At 40.8% G+C, this 13,461-nt stretch overlaps 2 protein-coding genes across 9 annotated transcripts in view; one reads left to right on the top strand and one right to left on the bottom strand.

The window, feature by feature from the left end:
* Positions 1-4,409, top strand: part of GNAL (G protein subunit alpha L) — a 197,584-nt gene extending 193,175 nt beyond the window's left edge. For both annotated transcript variants that reach the window (XM_062633033.1, XM_062633034.1), the window contains one exon: positions 832-4,409. In XM_062633033.1, the coding sequence (XP_062489017.1) occupies positions 832-978 (147 nt within the window). In that variant the 3' untranslated portion in view covers positions 979-4,409. The remainder of the gene's footprint in view (positions 1-831) is intronic.
* MPPE1 (metallophosphoesterase 1) overlaps positions 4,046-13,461 on the bottom strand; it is a 29,482-nt gene continuing 20,066 nt past the window's right edge. For all 7 annotated transcript variants that reach the window (XM_062633042.1, XM_062633038.1, XM_062633037.1 and 4 more), the window contains 9 exons: positions 12,649-13,021; positions 11,688-11,796; positions 10,775-10,878; positions 10,094-10,174; positions 8,189-8,297; positions 7,223-7,294; positions 6,989-7,111; positions 5,956-6,096; positions 4,046-4,525 (listed from right to left, as the gene is read on the bottom strand). In XM_062633042.1, the coding sequence (XP_062489026.1) occupies positions 4,343-4,525; positions 5,956-6,096; positions 6,989-7,111; positions 7,223-7,294; positions 8,189-8,297; positions 10,094-10,174; positions 10,775-10,878; positions 11,688-11,796; positions 12,649-12,914 (1,188 nt within the window). In that variant the 5' untranslated portion in view covers positions 12,915-13,021 and the 3' untranslated portion in view covers positions 4,046-4,342. The remainder of the gene's footprint in view (positions 4,526-5,955; positions 6,097-6,988; positions 7,112-7,222; positions 7,295-8,188; positions 8,298-10,093; positions 10,175-10,774; positions 10,879-11,687; positions 11,797-12,648; positions 13,022-13,461) is intronic.

Genomic DNA, 13,461 nt, shown 5'->3' on the forward strand with positions numbered 1-13,461 from the left:
CAGTAAAATTTGTAATAAAATCAGGAAAAGTATTTATTATTAACTCAAGAACTGACCTTCTACTTTCATATAACATTCCTTGTATGTCCTTCAAGTTAATGATCTAGAATGGATTTATATTTATCAGTCCTGTAAGTAACACAAGATAACCACGGGTGAAGTGATGCTGGAGACTTAAGTTAGCACCATACAAGAGTGTGCAGCAGCCTTGCGAATTTTCATGGTCTGATTTTTACTGGATTTGTTTGTGGTTTATTATTCTGTGGGAATCAGATCACTCTGGTGGTAATTCCAGCATGTTCTGGTCTCAGTAATGGTACTAAGTCTTAACGGGTACTCGAAGTGAAGGTAATGTCAGGGACCTTCAGCTTCCAGAAGTGGAAGAATGCTGTTCTCTGCTACTCCTGGTTTTCAGTTTTCTGTTGCTGCTTTAAAAACCAGAGCACAGAAATTTGCCACATGATGACACCAAAAAAAAGGAAGAAACAATAATTCCTGGGACAGCTGCATGGCAGACCGCAGTGCTGCTGGCAGCAGCACGTATCAGCTGCACAGTGATGTGCAAATGGTAACAGGTTGTGCAGATGATGACAGCATCAGTGGCTCTTACGAAGTACTAATACACTGACTCTGCCGTAGTATCCTCAACTTTTTTTAGTCTCATTTCATAGTTGTGACTCACATTGGACCAGACCACAGACTTTCCTGCTTTTTCTTTATTTTAATAATCTGTATATAGAGTTTTCCAGGTTTCTTTGTATTCCGTAAATGTATAGAAGCTTCTCATGGCAAGGCACCTGACCCTTTCTTTTCCCTTCATTTTTTCCACAGAGGATAAGTACAGCGAGTGGAGACGGCCGGCATTACTGCTACCCCCACTTTACATGTGCAGTGGACACAGAAAATATCCGCAGGGTGTTCAACGACTGTCGAGACATCATTCAAAGGATGCATCTCCGCCAGTACGAACTCTTGTGAGGGGGCTCACCGTGGAACCTGTGGTTTTAAATTCTTTGCTCCTTACTCTTTCTCTTGATACTACCCCACACAGGGTGGAGGAATATACTATAGAAATGTCAGTCTCTTCACTTTGTTTACTTTAATTATTTAACCTTAAAGCTGATTTGAAGCAAGTTTGGGTTGGTTTTCCTTCATGCTTTTGGGGACTATTTTTGTGCTTTATTTTGACATGCCACTTCTTCGTCATTCCACTAAGCCCTTCGGCTACCTCTGTTCCCGTAGGTTTTGTGTTTTTAACTGAACGTGACCTGCTAAATTTTTCCAGCAGGTTAACATCAGTGCAAACTGGTATGTCAGCTGGATGACACTAAAGTCATAGCTTATCCCTCTGTGTGGGTTTCCTTTTTAACATGACATTGAAGAGTACTTGATGGGTGAAAAAAAAAGATTAATGCACTTTGTATCAGGTTATTAAATACTGTTGAGGAAGTAGACACACAATGTAGCAGCACCACAATATTTATTACTCTGTCACAGTTTTTAGCATTTCTGAGTTGCAGGTCAACTGATAAAGTGACCTCCTCTTTTAAGCCGTTACTGGCGCAGGAAGTAGAGTAGATAATGAGAGGAAAAGTGAAGACAAAGCAATTTTTCTGGGGTTTTGGAGCTAAGTGTCTCTGCACACCTCAGGCATTTGAATTACAGCTACTTTTCAGCCTGTTGCATCTAGGCAGAAACTTTACCACCCTCACTTATGTTATTTGTGCTGTCCACAAATGATCCTTTTAGTTCAGATCATTCTTGGACAACAGTCCTCTCCCTATATATATTTTTTTGTTTTACTGCTGGTTTATTATATTGTACAGACTGTAAAATGTAATATTATTTTGTACAACTTTATTGAAGAAAAATACTTGTAGAAGATCTTTGTGCCTTGATTATGGCTGTACCTGTAAAATGAGCTAAGATGTAAGTATGTTTTTGATTGCGCTGTACAGCTTGATGTCAACCTTACCTGCAGCAGTGACTGGAGGTAAGAACTTTATCTGTAGAGTTTAGGGGTTTTTTTCTGGTTTATATAAAAATGCTCTTTAGTATAAAAATTATAAATTATGCAAATTAACCACTTACCTTTCCAAGTAAGGTATTATTACAGTCACCGGATGTTGCAGCAAACATGCCTTTCTCTTTTGAAGCCTCAGCTTTAAAACATTGGAATTCATTCGAGTGTCCAAATTGCAACCTGGTGTTCTTTTAATGGGAACTAAGGATTTCAGTTTCTTCTTTTTTCCTTTCGATTTAGAAAATATGTTTGGTAATTCTTTGGTCATTCATAGAACTTCACAATTGCACAGACCGATTGTGAATGTGTAAAGCACCATTATATAGAGCTCTTCAACCTTTGTACCAACAGCGGCTTTCATTGTGCAAGTAAATAGCAAGAAAGAAGAAAAAAAAACTAAAAACAGGTGTATAAACCCTTGTGTCTGGCCTAAGAGAATTACAAGATGACATTTTTATTTCTCTTTTAATAAAGAGACACATTAGAAAATTGTTTTTATTTTAAATATTGTAGAATCAAAATGTGTGACTATTTCTCAAACTTGAATAATTTATGCAAATGACATTCTCAAAACAAGTTGTGGTACAGTACAATATATAAAAGCAAGAATTGCTGTAGCAATAAGGCATGTCCTTTTTAGTAACTATAACACTGCTTTATATTTTATACATAGGTGTTTTATGTCTGTGACTATATACTTTTCCTGTGTCCAAGATAACCTGTACAAATGTCTAAAATTACAGTTGCAATAACAGAAACCTAGAGAAGTGTTAGACTACATTACTTTATAGAATGTTTTACCACACTTCGGACCATTCCCCCACTTTGTTTTAAATTTAGAGAGAGATTAAGAGCTAACAACAAACACATGCCCCACATTGGCATATAAATCAGCAGGTTTGATTAACTTCTTAGTATAAGCATTGTTATTAGTTATAAACCCCAATCGGTCACCTTTTCAAATTCAGAGTACAGGTGAATTGAGAACTTGTTCCTATTGGATGCTATACAGTCCCATTTTAGATACTGTGACCATTTCCTCTTCCCAGAAATGTCTGTACTTTGATATCTGTACACTCAATTTAGTCATCAGATAATTTCCAGAAAGCGACAGGCTGGGTGGAATAAGTGAATAACAAATAAAATTCCCCAAAGATTTTCTCACTTCCCGTGCCAAAGAAAGTAATAGAGTGACTAACAAAAACTAGTCTTGTCTTTAAAACAGGCTCCAACCCAGGAGTTCAGGTCAGAGCTCCCAGCCTCTGCAGGAATGCCAGCAGGAACACTGGTCCTGGTGTGAAACAGTCCCTCTGGTTCTTCTAGGGCGGGTGGGGAGAAGCTTCCCTCCCACCCAGCACATGAAGATGCTGACCTCCGCCTCCCCGCAGAGGGGCTAGTGCAGTTCAAATTGTGACTCTACAATAAAGTGAAAAGAACTTGGCAGCCCAGCAGGAATCCAAAATACGGTGCATTCCTATCCCTATTTGTCCATAGACTGAGGGCCAAGGCATAGGATAATGTTACTGCAGCTGTATTTGACCTTCCTTCTTGCAGAAGATCGGCAACAGGAGGGCCCCTCACCACGCAGATCTCTGGGATGCAATAGGGCCCTCTTTTTTTAAGCTCATCATAGCACATCTTTTTAAAAAGAGCAGCTTGAGGTGTCACCCTATTTTTTTTTAAGCAGGTTTCAAGTGTGTATCAGCAAACTGGATCCATGAGCTTCTTGTTGTTGTCTGGTAGACGATAACTGCAAACTGTAGTCAGCTAACAACTTAATGTGTCAGGAACTGGTAGATTTCTTGTCCCATACCCCAGTCCCTTACATACAACATCCTAAAAAGGTTACGGAGATCCACATCTCTCCACGCTGATGTATCTAGTTTCTGCCTGACCCTAACAAACAGGAGTATGACATTAGAAGGGCCATGCAGCAATAAAACAGAGAAACATTTCCAGTTTGCAGGACTGAGCCTCCACCAGGGTAAGACACTAGTGCAGACAAGTGATGAGGCTATTGGATTTACATAATGTACAGTTACACTTTTAATATACATGTTTGATACAAAAATTATAGCAGGAAAAGGACTCATTTGATTGTCGAATACAGTATTTTTGTACAGCATGAAACGCTCATTTCAGTTAATTATTTATCCTGTAGTAGTCATATCAGCTGTATAGGACTTCTATGGTATGTGTAAATGCAACCTGCCTTCAGACTAGCAATCAAATTAGGTCATTTGCTGGCATGAATATAGTCTGATGTTTGACTGTTCTCAGCTTTGGTATTTCAGTGACTGAATGCAGATGTCTGGCTCTTCATACTGCTTTATGCTTACTGATTAAACGCTGAGCAAAATAAAATGGTGGAGTGAGAAGCTGAAAATGAGCTAGTATCAGGATTACAAGCAGAGCACCTGCTGCACAGTATATAGTAAAGACTCTGCTCTCATATGGAAGGAAGCATTTTTGGAGGGAGAAGTCTGTCGGTGTTATGCTGCCCTGGAAAAGAAATGAAGACTGTCACTTTGCTGTTACAGTGGTTCTGAATCAGGAGTAAACACCACGACTGTCAGCTCTCCAATTTCTAAATTCTGTGTTGGGTGGTAAGGGTTGGGGCCAGTTTCCTAGTACCAGTGCCTTCTCCAGGGGGCTGAAGAGTCCGTACCTTGTGGTGCTGGGCACTACCTGGAATAGTCACCAGGCCAACATTAGCCCAGGGGCCAATCTTCCCTCTATTCCATCTAGCGTAAACAGAGAGCTGGGCTCCTCATCTGATCTGCCTTCAAGAGAAGCCTAACTTTAGCTGCTGTAAATGCACCTGGAAGGAGCCTTCTCAGGCTGAAGTTAGGTTTTGTGAATGTGCCCCTTCCTCCCTCCAGACCCTCCTCCTACCCAGTACATGCTGCAAAAACCACGTTGGCTAACCCAAATTATGAACGCGAACGTCAACGACAAAGAACTCCATCGGGTTTTGGCTTGACTTTGCAGTTCAAATTAAAGTTTACAACGGAGCGAGACTGAGTGAAAAGAGTAGTGAAGATGATGCAACTTTAATTAGCCAACCTCTTGTTTTGCAGTGAAGATGCGCTGTCTGGCGTGTGCAGAGAGCATGTGTAGTTTTGAAGGCAGCTACTCTCAGGAATATGGAATAAACAGAACTACTTTCAACAAGAAGTATTAACAGTTGCATAAAATGAATTTAAAAGTTTGGGGTTATCTGTGTATCAAGCAGCCTAAACTCAACAGCAGTAGAAAAAACACACATGAAAGATTTCCTCCCCCGAGTCACAGACTACGCTGTAAGCAGATGGTAGGTTTTGCTTCTTACTCCAAGTTTCTAGGAGTTCTGTTTTGTTTTTGAACTGGGGAACTAATTGATTTACCTCTTAAGGATATACAGAGCACTGGAACTGCCTGTGAGAGCATAACCAACAACACTGTATAAAATGTGAATTTGAAAGGAGGAGGCAGACTATTGGCATGTGACAAACGTTTTCACCCTGTGAAGTGGTTTAATGCACAAGTTTGGAAACCGCCATCACCGCGAGAGAGAGTTTGAGGTGGAGATGGTCTTGTTTTCATAGTTGGTAAACCAACCAAGCCAAACTAGTCTTTCTACTGTTCCGTGCACAATACTGAATATTTTTACAAGTCAATAGTTTACAATGCACCCTCTTTATAAGGAAATGTTAGATGCTTGTACCCAGATACTAATTAGATCTTTAAGGGCACTGCTTTGTACCACACAGAAGATGTGGCTCCCACAGATGGACTTTCTGAGGTGGATGCAGTGTACGGAGTGGGTTGGGTGGGTAGGCAATTTTTTATTTTTTGTTTTTCCAGGTAGGATCAGTTCAATTCCAGCTGACTGCCATGTTGATTTATTTATGGAAGTTACCTGACAAAAATAAAAACAAATTAAAACTTACCATGATGAAACTAGGGTTGTTTCTATTCCTCCAACTGAATGACGGGACGCTGACTTCTGGGATTTTCCCCGCGTGCAGCACTTCACAAGCACTGTGTGTATGGCCACTGAGAATCAAACGGGGATGAAACCACCATATCAGCTAGAACACAAAAGGGTAAAGCACAAGAATTAAGTCATAAAAAAAAAAAGGAGTAAAATGAGCTTAAACGCTTTTTTGTTCCTTCTAGCAGAATGAAATATGGCAATTCTAATACTCTTACAAGGTGTTCTGTGTAAACTTTTGATTTCCAATAAGGTGTGTGTTGATACTGTAATATTAATCATACCCATTGCCCCCCATTCCAAATACTGGACATTCTGGGACCCTCATTACAAGAGAGACATTGAGGTACTGAAGCAGGCCCAGAGAAGGGCAACAAAGCTGGTGAAGGGCCTGGTGCACAAGTCCTATGAGGAAGGGCTGAGGGAACTGGGGTTGTTTAGTCTGGAGAAGGTTCAAGGGAGGACCTTACCGCTCTTTACACCTGAAAGGAGCAAGGAGGTGGTTGGTCTCTTCTCCCAAGCAACACATGACAGGATAAGAAGTAATGGCCTCAAGCTGCACCAGGGGAGGTTTTAGATTGGATATTAGGAAAAATTTCTTCAATGAAAGGGTGATCAGGCATTGGAACAGGCTGCCTAGGGCAGTGGTGGAATCACCGTCCCTGGAAGTGTTCAGAAACTCTGTAGATGAGGCCATCAACAATCACAGTACATAAAATACAAAATGCTAAACTGGAGGGGACAGCACTGCAGCAGGCTTACTTAGGAGCACTGGGACTTACAGCCTGTACCTGGGAAACCCAGCAGAATCAAAGCCATGATCCTCAGGGGAGCAGTTCTAACAGGCAGCCTCTCAAAAGCCTCATTAGAGCAGGAGCAGCTGTGGTCTGTTTTGTCTCAGCTAGCACCCTTTCCAAAATGTTTTAATCTATAGATATCTACACTTGTGTCCCCCACCCACTGATACTCAGGTTTCCAATAAATCAAACCTTTTGTGATGCTTCCCGAGACAGGACATCATACTTCTCTTTAAATGGGATGTTCTTCTCCTCTGGAGGAGCAGAATCTTCTCCAGTGCATTCAGCATCACTTTTCCGATAGAGAGGGTAGTGCTGGGAGAAATTCAAAGCAAGGATCAGTTGTTAATGAGTCAGCCTTTCTGGAACAGTAATAAATACGCTAAAAACATGTCAGAGTGTTGCCTCACCCCACCTCTGACACACCTGTAGAAGGATGGGTTCTGAAGCTGGAAGCTTTTCCACATCACTGCATCTTTTGTTGGAATTACTTGGTTTCTGTGAAAAAAATAAATCCATATATATTGTCTTCACCTATGTGTACCATAGGAGCAAGGAGGGGAATTAAAAAACAGCTACATTTGAGGAGGTGGGGGGTGTTACAAAAAGCAGTATCAGCTCACAGTATAGTGTTTAAACACTGTCCACTGTACAAAGTTTTAAGAACCTCTGCTATGGGTAGAAAGGGAAATGCTTTAATTCCCCTTTCTGTATATGCTGCAAGTACGGCTGCCGTCTTCCTGAATGCAGGAAGCAACAGCAGAATCTCACTGCACAAACAAAAGCAAACAAAATTTAGGGCAGCCCAAGAGACAGCAGTTGAGAGCCTGGCAATTTTTCCACTGGGAGCTGGTTTCCTGATTGACTGCCAGTGCAGTCAGTCATGCTGCCTACTGTGCATCCAGTCAGCCTGTGAAAAAGGGAGGAGTGAAATACAAGCAGCAACTGGAATTGATGAAAAAAAAAAACTACAATTAAAATATTACCAGGACATCAAGACAGGACTCCAGCTGAATCAGAAAAGCAAAAAAATAGGCTAGCTTGAAAGGTATGAAACAGAACAGCATTCATAAATATAAATGCAGGGATTGGTAGGTATTGTAAGTCAAAGGGAGGGTTACAGAACTTCTGCCATTCCTTGGAACAAAGGAAATGACACCCTCTGTTGGGAGCACTGACAAGGAAGTTAACACCATTAAAGCAAAGCATCACAGTTAGTTAACAGGTAAAAATGTTAAGAGACAAATGAGGAGAAGATTGGTAACAAGCTGCAATGCGAATATTAACTTTTCAGGAGAGTCTTAGTTACACCCTGACTGTTGCTGCAGTATCAGTATTCCCACTGCAGCAGCCAAGCTGCTGGCTATAACCGGATCTTTAATAAACCCTTACCTGCTGGGAGCAATTCAGTTTGTGAGAAAGCGCCACAAGCCTTGCCTCTGTGGTACGGCAGAGAGTACAGCCATCGCCCTCCATGGCCACGCTGTTCACCAGGACAAAGCTGGAAAATACCAGGGAGTGGGCAAAGGGAAGCAGGGAAGACAGGAAAGCATTTGCTATTCATGCACATATGTGGGATAAACTTCAGTTCATAAAATGCAAGTATTCTAAAGTCAGGCACAGCTCAACAGAACAGCTGCTGGAACCACGTACTGTAAATCCTCTTTTGAGTGTCCACATTGTAGCTGGTTTTCTACCTGGTAGGCTGCTTTATGAGGAGTTGTTTATCAGGTTGCACAACATACTGTATGCTAGGCTTCGTGTTTACATCTCAAGATCTTTTTTATAACAAATACTTAAGTGGCATTCTACTGGAACATTAGAAGCCACTAAGCTGAATTCTGAAGGAACAGAGAACTTGCTTCTCTCCCCACACACATTTTAGACTTCAGAGATGTAATTTTCAACATTCAGTTTCTTCAGAACAACTGAAAAGCAAAACAACACTGCATGTGGCTGGCTCCCCTGAACAAACTTAGTTTCATACTTTGTGGTCTCTCACACAGAAAACAAGATTTTATTTGTAATCAATTTAGATTTCTAATCAATTTAGAACTTGTGCCACAAGATTCATACCTGTTTAATCACTCAGGACCCAAGATAAATTCCCACTTCAGTATGTTTTATTGACATAAATGAACTGAATGCTTCCACTTAAAGAGATGCTGGTCAAAACTAAAAAAAAGTCAGTTTTGTTTTAGCAAATTTTGTACCACAAATTTGTCGTAAGATAGTTTATCTAGGAATATTTCATTAATAATGCAGCTCATCTGTTAATGAACATGATACCAGACATACAGTCAGCAACTGCATGCAAGAATTCTGCTGCGCTGTTTTATCAGAGGGGACATGGAGATATTCCTTAATATATATTATTTAAAACAGCTGAAATACATATCCAGGGGACCCTGCACCATCTGCATGATAAACAATAGCGTTATACTGAGCAGTCACAAAGCTCTTCCTAAAATGACACACCCTTTCTAGACCTGTTCAGAATATTCTTAATGCTTGCTTAATTAGGGGAACCTGTGCAAACCTGTAGGTTTTGAATCCTACATTTACATGAGTCATTATAACCTGATGGCACACACGCCAAATGAAGGGAAGACCTGTTGCCACTCTGCATGTATCTGAGGTTTAAAGACAAATGCCTTTCCACAAACAAGCTATTGCTTTCTCTTATCGAGTTCCTGCCTCATATCTACAGTCGACTAAAGGGGCAGAGGGCAGGCACTGCAGCCACAGAGACGTAACTAAGCTCTTTAGCACGGTCTACCCTGCGTTAAAACCAGCTTGTGCGCTATTACCCCACCCTGTGGAGAAACTGTGAACAACCAACTATGTTCCCAAATCAGTTTTCTGCAGACTAAAGAAGTTATTAAAATTAACTAAACTTTTAACTTGTAAGTACAGAGGGGATTTGTTTGTGTTTCTTTACTGAATCCTATTCTTCTGTTATGTTAACAGCCATGGGTCATTACCAGCTGCAAGGAAGTAAAAAGGTAAAACGGAGAATTTGATCTGGACTCCACAGTAGTTTTTCCATTTAAAAAGATTTGTTCTAAGTTACCCTGCTCAAAGTACAGCTTCCACTCCATATCAAACTGTAGGTTTGTGCAAAGTGTTTTATGTTTAACATATCATGAGCTAGATGCAAAGTTTAAAAAAGGGCTCTAAGTTAAGCATTCCCATACTACTTCTTTAGAAATTCCACTTCCAGTTGTCATCACCCTGGTCTGCTAGCTCAGAAAATCACTACTCTAAACATTAAGATAAATAAACAAATATACTCACTTTATTCCTTTTCGAGTTATTAGCTTTCCTGAAGTAAAGTTGAAAGCCTTTCCAAACCGGTTTACTTTGTAAGTTGTCATTCTGTGTCACAGAGCAAAAATACAACTGAGGTGAGAAACTGGCATTGTAAATCATCTGACACAGCTGCTTTAGAGTTTGTACACCACTTGTGCAGCTTGCTGCTCCATTACCTAGATCAAATTCATTTGCTTATAACTCACAGGGATGCTCCAACACCAACACCAGTCCCACCAATGTAAGCACAGCCATGGTACAGAAGTACAGCAGAGCCAAGGCACTTACATTCTTCTGGTTCAAGGTATCAGGAAAGGGAATATGCTCAAACTAAACACTTCTCTGACAAAGAGGCCCAACACAAGGAAAAACAGCTTCCAAGCTTCTCTGCCAATGCAGAAATACCACCTCAGAAAACTTCACATATGCTCAGAGAAGCTTAAAAGTAGCCTGAAACCTGTTCTGAAATTTATTCCTAGGGTCTATGTGCACAGATGGATACCTTTTAAGGTCTTGCTCTAATTCACAAAACCTTCTAATTTGGTTATGATCAAAAACATTCCATCTAACCACACAAGAGGTTACTCAGACACAAAACCTGTTACTGTACGCATGTTGACGTTTCATTCTTGGCACTTGCATAGTCCTTTCACTGACAAGACTTACTCGTAATGAAATCCAATGTCGTGATTCCCAACAACAACCACCAGCTCAGTAGAAGCTGGGAACTTAAACATTTTCTGAAATCTCCTGACATCATCTGCCCATGCCTGCATGAAAAAACAAATGGAGAAATTAATGCTGTTCAACAGTTCCAAAGGGGACCACTAATATTGCATTGGGTTTGTGTGGCAAGGTTTTGGTAGCAGGGGGCCTGCAGGGGTGGCTTCTGTGTGAAGATGCCAGAAGCTTCCCCTGTGTCAAACCAAGCCAACGCCAGCCAGCTCCAAGACAGACCTGCCACTGGCCACAGCTGAGCCCATCAGCAATGCATAGCGCCTCTGGGATAACAGATTTAAGAAGGGAGGAAAATAACCCTGGCAACAGCAGTTGCAGCTGTGTGAATATGCAAGAGGAACAGCCCTGCAGACACCAAGGTCAGTGCAGAAGGAGGGGTGCTCCAGGACTTTCTTTGGATTTCTCACTCTGATTTGATTGGTAATAAATTAATTTCCCCAAGCCCATGACAGCAATTGGTGAATAGTCTCTCCATGTCCTTATCTAGACCCTTTTTGTTGTATTTTCTCTCCCCCATCCAGATGGGTATGGGAAGTGATAGAGTGGTGGGCACTTGGCATCCAGCCAGTCAGCCCAACACAGGTATGTAGCATAGATGCGCATGCAGAGACGCTTACACTTTGTTAGTTTCATGAGGGGGAAATGTGTCAAGACACTACCAAGAACAAAGGAGAATCTCAACATTTCCATTTCTGTCTAAAACACCAGAAACGTCTTCTACCGGTAGGACAATTGTAGTAATATTAACCAAAGCCTTGCATACCTAGTCTGCTTTCTTGTGTCATCCATCTCCTTCAAGAAATCCTCATTTTTTGAAATAGGAGAGCTGTTGATGTCATACCTGAGGTAAGCTCCATTTTCCTTCATCGAAGACATCTCCCAGAATAAAAACAATATCTGGCTGCAGTAACCATAAGGCAGTTTGGAAAGACCTCTCCATTTGCCATTCCCTGAAAGGAAAATACAGACCCAGACATCACCACTGGATCCTCTACTCTGAACACACAAAAAAAAAGCCTGGCAGGAATGGGAAGATGGCTCCTCCACACTGAGAGTGCCAATATGAAATTCAAGTTACATACTTAGAAATCAAGTTTGAGTACAGTCAGTGACTTTTACCTGGTGGGTATTTCTACCACAATACAACACGCTCACCTCATGCAAGAAGTAAGACCAGCTTGTTTATTTTTCATTACAATTCCATAAAGCAGAAATTAATCAGAACAGTGAATTATTGCTCATGGTTAACCATGCTATTGTTTCTGCAGCAGAAGTTTATAATGTTTATCTTATACTATAAACTTAGTACTTTCTGTCAGCATTCTGCTTTTTCTTTTTTGGACTAACAGAAACATGGGTTTGTAGGCATACGACTAGATTATCTTTCGTTTTAAATGGCATTGTTGCCTCCAATTCTTCTGCTACAAACTTCTACCGGCTTCCTTATCTCTGCAATTAAAGGTATTAACAATTGGGATACCCAAGTTATCTTGGATGCCTCATTTTTAAGGCATTTTATCAAACAGTTACATACTGGAAAAGACTTCCTGACCCATCAAAAATCCTCAGGCATCTACACCCACATACTACCTGAATATTCAAGACTCCTCTGCCTCAGTAAGCCCCATTTATTAACCTTTCTGACACTGGTTTATTACCCAGCACAGATCCAGATGGGCAAGTCAGAGGCAGCATTCACACTTCTTACAAACACCACATCAGTTTAAACATCTGTTCCATTAGCTACTATTAAAAATGCTAAAACCAGGAGATTGTTAAAGAAAAAAATTAATTATTATTACCTTCTTAGTTTATCCAGCCAGTGCCCTTTGATTTCACCAAGTAGGTGAGTATCAGCTAAAATTATGGCCTTCAGGACTGAAGTTGAAGTCTCTTTTTTAGCTCCACTTTTCACTTCTGGCCATTGGCATTGAAAAATTACCACATAATAAATTAAAAATTCACAAAATATTAACACTGAACTGACATAGAACACAAGCTTCAGCAGGAAACAGAGCCTCTTCTTTAAAAGAAGGTTCTTCACAGTGGTTGTGCTAGAACTCAGCATTGCAGTACTGGCATAAGACTCTTCCCAATGGCTCAGTTCTCCTCTCCGGTGAAAACGTTAGGGGTTAGTCAAAGGATCATGTTGGGCTTCATATCAGCACAGAAACCCTGTAGATAAAATCAAAATAAAGTATTCATTAAGCCAGCATTCCCTGTGAAAAGCTGCCACGTAAGGCCTACAGTGTTAGATTTGGAAATGCTAAATTAACCTAAAAAAGCAAAGTTGGTCTTCTCCTTCAAGTACACAAATAGCCACGCCACTGAGTGCAGAACTGCACTCTCTCCTTCCAGGACCAAGGTAACCAGTTTTAAACCAGCCTGGATCTTGGTGCATGATGCTTTTTTTAAAACTAGACAGTGAAAACACTGTAACTAGAGGTCACAGGCAGGTAAAGATAGATTTTTAGGTTGAGTAGCAGAACATGAGGATGCATGCCACGTACAGCCACTTTCTGGCACAAATCACATAACATGACTACATCAAATCAATGCAATCACCACCTTTAATGCAGCTCGTTGTACTAATTTCAAAGAACCAAAAGCAATTT

The sequence above is a fragment of the Pezoporus occidentalis genome, unplaced genomic scaffold (assembly GCF_034315485.1).
Source record: "Pezoporus occidentalis ecotype Australia unplaced genomic scaffold, CSIRO_AGI_Poc_V1 ctg4, whole genome shotgun sequence".
NCBI lineage: Eukaryota > Metazoa > Chordata > Aves > Psittaciformes > Psittacidae > Pezoporus > Pezoporus occidentalis.